The following is a 12660-nucleotide window of genomic DNA, read 5'->3' as shown; positions in this document are numbered from 1 at the left end:
AGTGAAGCCTTTCAAGTATCACACATAGGAGCTTGAACGGCAATTAACACATAACATTGGTATTTTTGCCTGAGTTGCATGTGCTTGAAAGCACCATGCTTATTAATATGACTAATGGAACACACTATTGGAGTACTATTGTTGGAAGGTAGAGGGTGTTAAATTCAAATCTGTAGTTTATGCTATCTACTGCATTTTTCCATGTGAATATTACTTGGAATACACTTTTATGTTAATTGCCATCACCATTAACTTGACGTGGACTATTCTGCAAATTCAGAATTCATCGAATGAAAGGTGTTTGCTTACATTTCTGTGGGGTTGCAGAGATGAATTTAGCATTATAAAACTGTTTACGGTGTCTTTTTTGCACTTTAATGTATTGTTTCCTAACCTTTTTCACCTCATCTTCAAACCCAGGGTTTTTTGCATCTTTACTATTTAACCAGCTGTGCGTAATATCTCTTCCAGTTCCTTCGTAACTTTTTTCAATTTGTGCTCTAATTTGAGGAAGAATGTCCTAAATCAGACATACAGTCTATTTGCTTACTCTTTACTATGGTAATTATACTAGAATAGCTTATATTTGTCCATGAAAAAAGTTTTCTTGCTTGACCGATGAGTAAGAAATTTTGTTAGAGTATCTTCATAGCCTGAAAAAGTGGTTTGATAAGTGCAGTCTGGAAAGCGGGAGACAGCTCTTCTGTCTTGCCTGGGAAGCCCCTGTGTTGCCACTGTCAGTATTCTGTGTGCAGGGTTCACTACTGCTTCTGTGAACTGTCAAGTTCTTTGACTCTTTGTACTTCTAGAACGAAATGAAATACCTGTTGTTTGCAGACCATATATGCATGTCAGTTTAAATTCACAAGCCCTGTTATTAGCCTTTTTCTAGAACTTGTTGGATCCTTTTATATAGTTTTATATTTCATAATAGTTAGTGTATTATTTTCACTATCTTATCTTACAATAGTCAGTGAATTAAATTAATGAAATAATTAATGATCTTGAAAAAAATGGAATATAAGTTAATTCTTTTGACCCTAACATAATTTTTTATAATTCTCTATGCTTTTCTGATTTTCTTCTTTTCCTATTCCTAGAAAATACATGATTAGAATTTTAAACCAATGGGGAATGATTATCATAAGCAAGAAGTAAAATATAATTGGAATGTCACCATAGGGGAATTCAAGTGACAGTTCAAGAAACTACTTAAGAAACTGCTTCTCTTTCTACGATTATGATATTGCAGCACAGTGCACAGTTTCCCCTCCCAGTTTAAGTGACCACAGGATAAATGCAGAATATTTATTATATTCTTAAGAGGACATCAACTGCATCACATGAATTTGGTGTCCTTTCTACTGTGTCATAGTGCTTTATTTGTGCTTGTGTCATCATGTGCAATAATGACATACTGGGATAATTTCTTTGCATAATTGAATACAAAATTTATTAAACTAAGTATGAAAGTTACCTTTATCTTGAAAGCTATCCATGAAGAACTTCCAAAGTTTGAAAATACCATTATTGAACCTAAAAAGGTGTTGCTTCTGTTCTCAGGGCTTTTGTTCATTTGTGTTCATGACTTCTAACAGTCATTTCTGTCTGAAATGCAAATGCATCCAGCGTGATTTTTAGAGGCAGTTAAAAGCACATACAGAGCATATCAGTGGAAGTATTTGTATATGCTTATTACACAAAAGGTATATTTTAAATGAAACATAAAAACATTCAGACCATAACTAATATTAATCCCTATTATAAAGCTATTTTAAATGTGGGAGGTTAGAATGTGAGTGTGGTCACACAGATTTTCCTAAAATTTTATCCTGACTCCAATTTATACTTAAAATGGTGTGTGTTCCATTTTTTTGCCTTAATCAGCCACTAATGTGTATGCTGAGGTGTACTTAGCAATAAAGATGCAGCTGTGCACAAGGGTCAGTAGCCCCATTGAATGTCAGGATTTTTTTTTCTCTCCATTTTGCTTCATAACTATTCCACTCTTGAGACATGTCTTCTCCAGATTGAAGTCTTTTCACCAGCAACCTCTGTGAAGACTGCAAATCTGCCCACAGCATATGAAGGATAAAGTTCTTAGATCATTTCCCAGCACCATTGTAGCTGCTATTTGCTGCTTCTGACTGGAAAGTGGAAGTAAACCCTGTGTCCCAAAATACTGCAAGTTATTATATGATAAATTGTCATCAGTTCTGGGATTTTATGAGCATTCTTGTTGAAATTTAAGGAAGGAGTTACAGGCTCTGTTTCACAGGGGTAGTGAATAACTTAAAGCAGTGCTGTTGGAAGCTCTGGGTCCCTACCACTGCGTGTTGCAGGGCAGCGTTCCTCCTGAGAAACCAGACACCTCAAGCCTATTTGCCTGTTCATTGGTCATGGTTTTCCTTTGGCACGGTTCACCTTTCCAGTGCCAATTACCTTACCTCTTTTCAGCCATTCTGCTGCCCACACTGTATTTTTCTTGCAATATTCCCTGCTTTGCCAGCCTATCTGGCCTCTGCTGTTGGCTAGAGCTGCAAGTTTCAGTCTGTGTTCCTGCACAATGTGCCGCCGCTCTTGCAACAGAGCAAGCGCAGGAGCTGCTGCTTCGCACAGGAGCAAGTTACTGCGTTCAGCTAGTCTGCAGTAATTTGCTCCTGTGAGAGGTAGCGGCTCCCGGCTCCACCCTGTTTCTTTTTCTGTGCATGCTCCTTTCTGGAAACTTCCTTCCATAGTCTGCACAGCAGCACTAGGATCCAGGGAACCTAGAGGGAAACTCACAACTGTTTTGTGTATGCACTGCTCAAAATACACTCTTGCAGTAGCTTTGCTTATCCTGAGCCTCAGAAGTGACTCTTGTCACAGCCTGCTTAGCTGTACAGACTCTTCTGTGTGACCTCAGTCTCTGAAATACAGAGATTATGCCCATAAGAAAGACCCTGAGTAAAAGAGTTTATACTAGTGATGAGATTTAGAATTTTTTAATTGCTCAGACCATTTAGGGGCAGAAAACCAGAGTGTTTCAGGACATTAAATTACGATCATATTGGGATGCTCGTTTCAACTGTGTTGAGTTCTTATATGAAAACTGAGTGGTTTTGCATGTTGGTGATGTAATTTTGAATTTCATAACTCAAGAGGAATGTGTAAACTAGAGAAACACAGAATGCAGCCTTTTATTTAAGCAAGGAAGAGCTACAAATAACTCTGTGCCCCAAAAATTTTGCTTACACTGCATTGAATTAACATTACTTTTTTGAAGTGCCATGTAAATAGCACGTGAAAAGGCAGTGAAAGGTGAATAAATAGTAATCAACTTGTACTGTGTCAGTGTCAGTCTGATTAAGGAAGCCAGTTCTTGCAGTTCGTTTGGAGTGATAGCAAGTTAAACAGTATAGACAACAGTATAGTCTCCTGGAAAGACCAGTCTTAAGGTTCCCTGGATGTTCATTACTTCTAACTAAAGCCATCCAAAGACTTAGATTTTTAATGGTCCTATGTTTTTATCCAGTAAAGGAAATGTGAAGAATAATCATGTGGGAATAATCACACTGTATGTTTTCTCTTCTTAAGGTCCCTTACTAGAAATACAGCTAGTGGATTTTTTGTTTTTATTTTCTGTCTTATAATAATTATGTGCAGTTCTTTTTAAGAATACTTTTTTGCTTTAAGATGCCTCTCTCTGAAATATGGTGACATACCCTGAATCCTTTTTAGAGAGTCTCTTTAAACCTTTTTCACTAATTACTTCCCACATGTTTCTTTCCATTTAGAAAACCCTTTAATATTTTCTTATTTTGTGTTATAGTCCTAGGAGAAGGTTCGATCAGTATGCTGGATATTCCAATTCTAGACACATGAGTTCTGAATAAATTTGACTTATTTGACTGAAAATAAGTTTGATGTGCTTATCCTGACTTCCATATACTGCAGAACCATTGCAAAACAGTACAAGTCTTCCCAGTTTCGTCCGGCACACTAATGGGCAAAGGGAGAAAGCCACTTGCCTGTCTGTACTGTGGCTGATCTGGTCTGATCCTTACTGCTCTTTACTTCCTTTGGGTATTTCTGTAAGTGTCCTGGAAATTTTTGTATACCATATCTAATTACAGAAGGGTTTTTTGAAGATGATAGTTCACCACCTCTTCTTACTTATTTTATCTATGTGAATGTTTTGACTTTGTCTGGAGGGAATGACCAATGGGCAAGAGGAAAATTGCGATTGTCTGGTTGGAACAGCACAGTGCTCTCCTGCCCTTTTTACTGGCCAGTGATGTTCTTGTTAACCTCGTTTGTAACAGCAGTGCCCTAATGCTCCTCTGGGATTTGGAGTTTGTGTACTGATGGCATTGACTTGCACAGTATCTGCAGAAATCAAACTCTTTTCCAGAAGTATCAACAGTCAGTTGAGTCAACTTATCCCACTGTCCCTCTGGATCTTAGTGGTGTGCACAATGACTTTATAGAGTTGAAGAGAACAGCAGGCACAAGCTGTATCTGGGACTCTTCTTATTTAGCAAACCGTTAGACAATATTGCAGAGATTCTATGTTATTTCTCTACTTGTAGTGATGTCATTTTTGTCTTACTGTGCATACTTTTACATGTCCTAATCTGTTTTAGCTCTTGGACCTGCTCTCTGACTGTGTGTTTACTTAAGTCTTTTCTCTTGCTGTCTCTTTGTCTCTAATGGTCTCTAATAAATAGAAGAAGCATATACCTGCCATTCTTCCACATTACTGAGTGACATCCATCACAAAGAAGCCTGTGAAATGATTTTATTGAAGAGCTGCTTGCATTGTAAACATAAATTACTCATGTGCATCCATCTTTAATTCACATCTTTCCTTTTCTGTAGTAGTTCAAAAAAGGTTGTGTAATCAGATTTGCAAAGGTAGCTCTTGCTGTCGTGATGAAGCTTGTTACCCTGCTAGGGTTTTGTAACAACTACTAGAGATGCAGAAAAAAACTTATGGATGTAAAGTGATATCTTAAAAGATTTTTTTCATTTTTTTAGGCTACTCACCCAGAATGTTGGTCTTCTTTATGTTGGAAACTTTGACAGACCTTTTGCACAAATTAAGGTATGATTAATAAGCTGGGGGGGGAGGTGGCTATTTCAGTTATTTCACTTCTGTATGATTTAGAAAACTTCAGGCTTCAAGTTATCAATATGGCTTCAGGAAAAATAATGGGAAATAGTGCTACTTTGGTTATGTTTACCATATTCTGGGTTTGGTTTTAGTTTAATCTGTGCACTTGTCAAAGAAGTTTAGTTTTTCCTATCATCTTTTGATTAATTTTGACTCTGGTTTAATTATCAGAAGGTTGTCTTGTCAGAGAGATTTCAAAACAAAGCCACTTTTGGAGCCCTGTAATTCTTTAAGTGATCCTTGACAGGGAAGACACTACAGTAAAAAGCACAGATTGTTTTCCCAGTATTATTAGATTTATTATGAAAGACTCATACAATTGCTGGAAAATCATATGTCTTTTATGACTTACTGTTTCTTTTCCTTCAGTGGTACTATAATAGTTTCGTGTTTCTAATTGCCAGTTGCTAATTAATTATTGTCATGTCAGTTGCAAACAAAAATGTTTTGCAAGAATATATGGACTGATTCTGATGAGTTTCCTGGGTATTTTATTAGAACAAAGAGAGGGAGGCATTAGCATGTCAGTCATTACACTGAGATGTGGAAATGTATCTATTTTAGAATGCGGAAATGTTCCCATCTCTCAGATGATACCTGTAATTACTACATATTCTGCATTCTTGGCTGCATTGTTCCCTCCATCGTGTGCATATGCTTGTGCCTCTCAGAATTTTAAAAGCCTTGGTTTTGTTTTACATCAAAATGAAACTTAATTTCTGAAACTCAGATGTGTTCCTTTACCATCCCTAATTATGTTACTAAACAACAGTACTCCCAACCGTATCTAACAAGTACTTTTTATAGCTTAAACCTTGGTACTGTATTAAAATGACTTTAAAATAACAAATGCATGCTTTTCATCTTCCCAATTTCCCTTTCTTTCATCTTCTCAGTTCCTAAATGTGTATTATTGAGTTTGGCTAATAATCAAACAATTTAAATGTTTCTTTTATGAAACATATTGCCAGAAGTTTCATCAAAAATACGATTGTATATTTTTGGTGATAACTTCAGAATAGTGCTTCTGAAAGTTCTCTAACTGTTCTCCTGTTCCAATTGAGGCCCATTTCTGCCTGCTCCATCCACTTCTAAGAATAATAAGCAGCAAAATGGGAGGTTTTCCCTATGGCTGGGAAGAGTTTTAAGTTTACTGGGTGGGTGTGAGAGAAAAGAGGTAAATACTGCACTCCTTTTCAGCTACCTGCAGTGAGCAGTGGTGCCCCTCCTATCACTTGCAGCCAGGGAGAGGCCCTTCTACTCACAGTTTCCTGCAATTTGCATGCAAGGTCTTCTGTGCTGGAAGTTATATCTGCATCCTGTTGTTTAGTAGACTCAGCTGGACTTCCCTCCCTGAGTGTGCCTATGGGACTTTCCACTAAATTTTCAACGTGCAAAGCCATACTATCTCAAGATATTTTATTTTAAATCTGTTGCCCAATAATTCTTTTGGGTTTAAGCTAGGCCTTATGGCAAGAGAACTGGTGAAAAGTCTGACTTTTATCTTCTCCTCCACATTACCCCAATCTTGCATCTTTCAAACTACAGAAACTTAATCTATTTAATTGCTCTCTGTATCCAACCATTCTGTATCTCCAATCAGTACCCCTTTTTTTTTGTTCTACATACCCTTCTGTATCTCTGTTGATGCCTTTTTTAGGGTAGGGGATGGCACAGTATTGAAGATATGGCACAATAACATTTTCAGTTCTTGCCTTATGTATGGTACAATGCTTGATAAATATGTGACATACATTTAATTTGAGTAGGTAATTAATTACTGTAGTTTACATTGATATGTTTGAATAAACCAAGTTTGAATAAGATAATTCTGTGAGCTGTATTCTATAAAACATAACTTTTATTTTTGGAGCTATAGGCATATATATGAGTGAATGTATGTTTGCACACTGTTGCTTTGATTTGCTTCTGATGCTAAAGGCAATGCTGAAGTGGTAAACTTGTCTTGTTGTTTGTATTATTAATTTCAACTGGGAAATGGCATATAGTTGACAAAAACAAAAGCTTTTGAAATTGAGGGTGCTATCTGATGGCTTGAGATTCTAGAATGTTGTCTGTATGGCAGCAGGAGGAACTGGTGTAGAGTGATGGGATCACAATGTCATAGAGATCCTCAGCACCAAAAAGAAAGGGAGTATTAATTCACATTAAGAGTTGGTGCTTGGAAAAGGAGTTTATGTAGTCTGAAGATGTACAGTGGTCTTTTGTAACTGTTGACACAAGTTTCTTTCATTCTCCCCCCAACAGTTCTTCAGGTCTTCAAAGCATTTCTTTCATTCTTCCTCCAGTGGCTCTTCAGGTCTTTAATACACATTTGCCAATGATTCCACCAGTTAAAAGACTGCTGAACCACATATTGTCTTGGAATATATATAAGGCAGAGTCTTTATAACCTTTTAGGTCAGCTATGCTTTTACACATTGTGTAATGGATTGATTTCTCTTGTAATATAAATTACCCACTCATGTTCATTTGCAAACATCCCAGGTATTATGTATTCTATTAAGATACGGTAAACTTTTGCTAAAAGTGTGCATTAAGGAATGCCCCAAACCACTACACTTGTCTGTCAGCATAGATTTATTACTCCAAGTGGACCATTATTAGACAGCAGTACTTCCAGTGCATTTTAGTGCACTTTCAGTTGCACAAGTAGGAATGTTACCAGGGCTTTGAAATATTCATAGTAAACATATAAACTGCCATGCTAGTACTCATAAATTCATGTTTCAATTTATGTGCATTTACAAAACTGCAAAAGAGAAGCTCCTTATCAAAGTATCCCTTCCCAAAAGCAAACAAGTTTGATTTTCCAGAACTGTGCGGGAGATAATTGCACTGGTGTCTTTGATGATGAAGACTGTAGATGGCAATTCTGGGAAAAGAGTTTGAAATACTAACGTCTCTTCTAGGATGATTTTTCTATGTCTTTCAGTCTCACATTAATAATTCATTAATATATATTAATATTTATAATGTTTTTGAGACATAGCTGAACTGGTAAGATTAACTAAAATTACCTGATTTTCCTCTTCAACTTGCTTTCAGTGGTATCTGTGGTTGTGCTTTTTAGGTGTTTGATCTCTGTACTTCATTATACAAAAGAAATGTGAAGCATTCACTCCTCAAGCTTTTGAATCTTGCATTTGGTAGCAGATAGATAGAAGAAATGGGGAATAAACAGTGTTTTACTGGCTAGAGGGATGTGCCTGGAACTTTCTAATAATGTTCCAGTTCATAGGTATTGCAGGACTTTGTATGTTGCTACTTTGAACAGAGTTCATGATAGAACTTTATAAAGTTTTGCTTTGTGTTTGTGATCACTCTTGTTCTATGGTAATATTTAGTGAGTTTCAGTAAGTTCAGTGGCTTAAAAAAATGATGGCTGTTTCCTTTAGCTTCTGAGACTCTTAAATGAATTCATCCTTTAGTTCAAATTCTGTTGTGGTAGTGGCTTATTTTATTTCCAGGGGATTATTCTTTAAGATTACATTGAAGAAATCTATTTAATAGAGGGTAGTTGCTCTTAATAATTTCATTTTGTTTCTAAATAAAACTATTATAAATTGTTGTTTAATTCTAGTGTCTGTTCAAGGTATTGTAGAAGTTTCACCATAAATGTTTGTTTTCTTTTCCCATTTCTTTTCCCATTTAAGCTATGTTAGTAGTGGTATTAATAGGAGTTACTGTCATACGCTTCTGCTTTCATTAAAAGAACTCTGAGCAATTCAATGATTTGTAGTTTTCTTTAGCATCAGCTTATATCTTAAGAGGTTGTATTAATTAAATATCTCCTGTAAATCTGATGAAATGAAAAAGGTTTCTGTAAGTGACAATCTTGATTACCAAGATAAAGTGTTGACATTAGCTGGAATTAACTAGCAATTTTTCTTCAATATCTTTTCCTTAAATATTGTTAGTATTCTTTTACTAACAATGAAGCTATTAAAGCAAAAACTTTATCATAGAAATTTTTTGTTTATTAGAAGTAAATAAATCCATTGTTCCAGCATACATAATAGTCACCCGATGGAAGGGTATTTTAATGGGGTTTTAACCTGTTTACAGAAAAAGAGTTCTTCATAACATATGTGACACATTGTTTTTAAACTAGAGATTTGATCAATGTAGATTACTGTGAAAACTTAGCTACACTATATGCAGTAATTATATCTGTACAGAAAATTATGTTGCTTAATCAATTTACTAGTATTGTAAGTTTTTACGATTCGGTTCCTAGTTGCTTCTGGGGTTAGGGGAAACTGTTCAGTACACTGTGTTCTCCATTATTAATCAGTAATGAAGCTTCTGGCAGTCTTTACTATAAGCTAATGACTAGTTTCATTTTTTGGGCTCTTAACACATTAAATTACCATTTAAAAAAGATTAATTACTACTATTTTATTTTTAGTGTTTTAAGAGCAGTTATTAGAAAGTTTTGTAATAAAGACTACTTTGTTCAAAATAGAATTGTTTGATTTAATAGAATATGAGGACAGTTTCTTTGAAAAAGAATATTTTGGAGATAGTAGTGGGTTCTTAGTATTTTTTTCTGTGATAGGACCCCAGTGGAGAGATTATGAGTTTTAAGTTTGCTTCTGAGGAATTTGGTGCTGTAGTTAAAGCAGCCTTGCTGTCAAGGACTAGAAAGGAATCAAGCTCTCTGCTCTGACCTGCAGCTAAGTAGCCATTATCTGTGATTTTATTAAACTTGGGAACAGTATTGCTGATTGCTGAGGCAGCTAAGCTTACCGCCTACACTCTGGGAATGCAGTTTCGTTCTAAGCTATTATTTGCCCAACTGCCTCATTTTCCCTCAGCAAATACACTGTTAACTTGAAACATGATAAAGCATTATGGAATTCTGCCAGAAAGAGGCCTTGCAGCAGGCAATCACCCCAAAATTATTTCTCTGATCATATCACATCAAAACGTGTAGACCCTCCAAATACAAATTCATCCACCTTTAAGATCTGCAGGCAACTTTTCAGCACCTCAGAAATTTTACTGCAATGTTCCCAATAGCTGAAACATCTTCAACACAGCTGCTTTACCTTTGTCCGCACACACAGGCTGAACTGAACTGATGTCTGAGAACCAGGCGAGACATCATCATTCATGACTCCTTCAGCAGTGTCAAACATCTGTAGTTGATTACTGAAGTGATTGGCCACAATTTACCAAACAATCTTTTCCCGAAAGAAGAGGGAAAAGGAATGAATTGATGATCTTGCTACTCTCAAGAGCTTATTTTTTAGGCTAGGATTAGCTGCTGATTTCTCTACTGAAGCTGGCATGTTTTTCTTCCCTGAATGACAATGACTTCTACTACCACTTCGTGACCCCAAAGCTTGGGATACCTTTGTTTAGGGTACAGCTCTTCAGACCACTCCATATTTATGAGGAGAGTTAGTCCAGCTTTTGCCATACGCTCATTTGCTGTCGTGACATAGCTTCAGAGTACCCCTGTGGTCTGTACAGTCTTGTAGCAAAAAATGTTTAAAAGTTTTCTATTTGTGCCTGTTGGTGTTGGAGTATGTTGGTGCCTTAATTATTTTATGCTTTGTTTACTGTACTTTCATGCATATTGACAGAGGATTTTGTGTTCGCTACCACAGCAAGAAAGGATTACTCATTTATCGTAGTGAAGTTGTAGTCTGAATTGTTTCTGTTGCCTATCTCCCTTTCTTACTGTTTTGTGCTGTAATTGTATTTTATGTGATGTGGAATGCCATAGAATATGATATAAGGATATCATGTTCTTCAGCTTCAAAATGACAACAAATATAGCCCTAGAATTTCTGAAGTGAGATGTTTCTGAGAAAATGGAAATACAGATTTATCTGTAAGTGTTTGATTTTGGTTGTTCACAGTGAAGACAAATAATTTCAAACTGAAAGAGACACCACAGGGTGGAATAGAGGCCTGTCAAAGACAAATAATGGTAACTCGCTTGGTTAGCTTAGCAAGCTACTGTCAGAGGATTGTTTTGTCTTTATATTAGCAGAGTTACCACAGGTATGAGGGGAAGAAGAAGGGGAGAAGATGATTTTAAGCTGGGAAAGTGATGATAGGAGAATAAATGTGTTATGCTAGACAGAAATAATTTTATTCTGAAAGCTGAAGAACACTTTGAGAGCTACAGATCTAGATCCAACTCCCACTAGGAACAAACACATTGACACTGTTGAGAAGGAATGTGATAATTGTATAATTTAATGATTGTGAAAGATGATAAACTCAGATAATCTGTCTCTCTACATTTCATTAAACACAGTCACTCTAAATTAAAAGGCACAAAATGAGGATAAAGCTGTATAATTTTCTACCTCTTCTGAACCTCAAACTGCATCTTTAGGATAAAGTAATCAACATTAATTATATATATTTATTATTGTTAACAGTCTTCCAAGAGAATTGGTGGGTGGCTCTTATGTTTATAGAGTTATAATGTTTATTGGTACAAGATGACAATGTACAGTCTTCTCATGACAAGTCATACAATGGTGGAATAATGCTTTCTGGAGCCTGAACCTGTCCTTTTCCACTCATTCCTTTCTTCTGCACTGATTCCACATAAAGTACTGAGTCAAATTCAGCATCTTATTTTTTATCTTCAGGGTGCTCTGAGATACATGAAAAGTTATCTGGCGTAGGGTTACAGACTGTGTTTGCCTCTAGCAGGAATGATGGTATGTTTTACATTAAAAATAAAATTAATTCTCAGCAGTGAGAGGGTTTTCAGGAGGGCAACCTAGGACTTGAAGTGAACCTGATGGAACCTGGAGTGCTTAGGCATCTCGGAATCTTCTACTTCAGTTACAAGGACTTTGTGTCCTAAACAACAATCTGAACATATTCAATAACTAAATTCTGAATCTGCGAGAGCAGTAACTGAATCTGAGATATTCTGCCCTACCCACGCAGTTGGTATCTTGTAAAGAAGGTGAGGGAGGTGCTAGAGAGGATTTATCGAACAAACTGCAAGTTAGAAAATGTTGTAAGGTGCTACCAAGAAATCACCCACTGCTCATTCCTAAGTTATATGTTTGTTAAATTTAACTTATTTTGAAAATAAGACAATTTTGAACCATTGCTTTAAGAATTAACTAGGAAGGACAAAAAGCATAAGACTTAATTCTTTATCGCTTGACTTCTTCCTTATATTTCTCTACATCTTGGCATTCTTTGTTGCAGCTTTTCTCAGTAGCACTTGCTAACTCTTTAAGTGCAAGGGGTCCTGACTGGCTGTGTATTTGTATAGATCCTGGAATATTAGGGCCCTCAGTCCTGCCTGGTAATGTTAGACACTGGCAGTATAAATAGTATAAATAAAATAGTAATGTATTGTATATATGTGCATTTATATTACAGTAAAAGCCAGTATACAGTGGGCATATTTATTCCTTATAGACATACTAAGGGGAAAAATATTAAAAAAAAAAAAATCTAGCCTTGGAACTGGCGATGTAAACAGAAAGAGA

General features: G+C 36.1%; 1 protein-coding gene across 2 annotated transcripts in view; it reads left to right on the top strand.

Moving 5' to 3' along the window:
- The window catches only part of RNGTT (RNA guanylyltransferase and 5'-phosphatase), a 181007-nt gene that overhangs the window by 142588 nt on the left and 25759 nt on the right, over positions 1-12660 (top strand). For both annotated transcript variants that reach the window (XM_027743632.2, XM_027743630.2), the window contains one exon: positions 5020-5086. In XM_027743632.2, coding sequence (XP_027599433.1) covers positions 5020-5086 — 67 coding nt within the window. The remainder of the gene's footprint in view (positions 1-5019; positions 5087-12660) is intronic.

Source organism: Pipra filicauda, unplaced genomic scaffold (genome assembly GCF_003945595.2).
Source record: "Pipra filicauda isolate LSUMZ 115617 unplaced genomic scaffold, ASM394559v2 scaffold60_size3304689_pilon, whole genome shotgun sequence".
NCBI classification, from domain to species: Eukaryota; Metazoa; Chordata; class Aves; order Passeriformes; family Pipridae; genus Pipra; species Pipra filicauda.
This window is presented reverse-complemented; position numbering and strand designations above follow the sequence as displayed.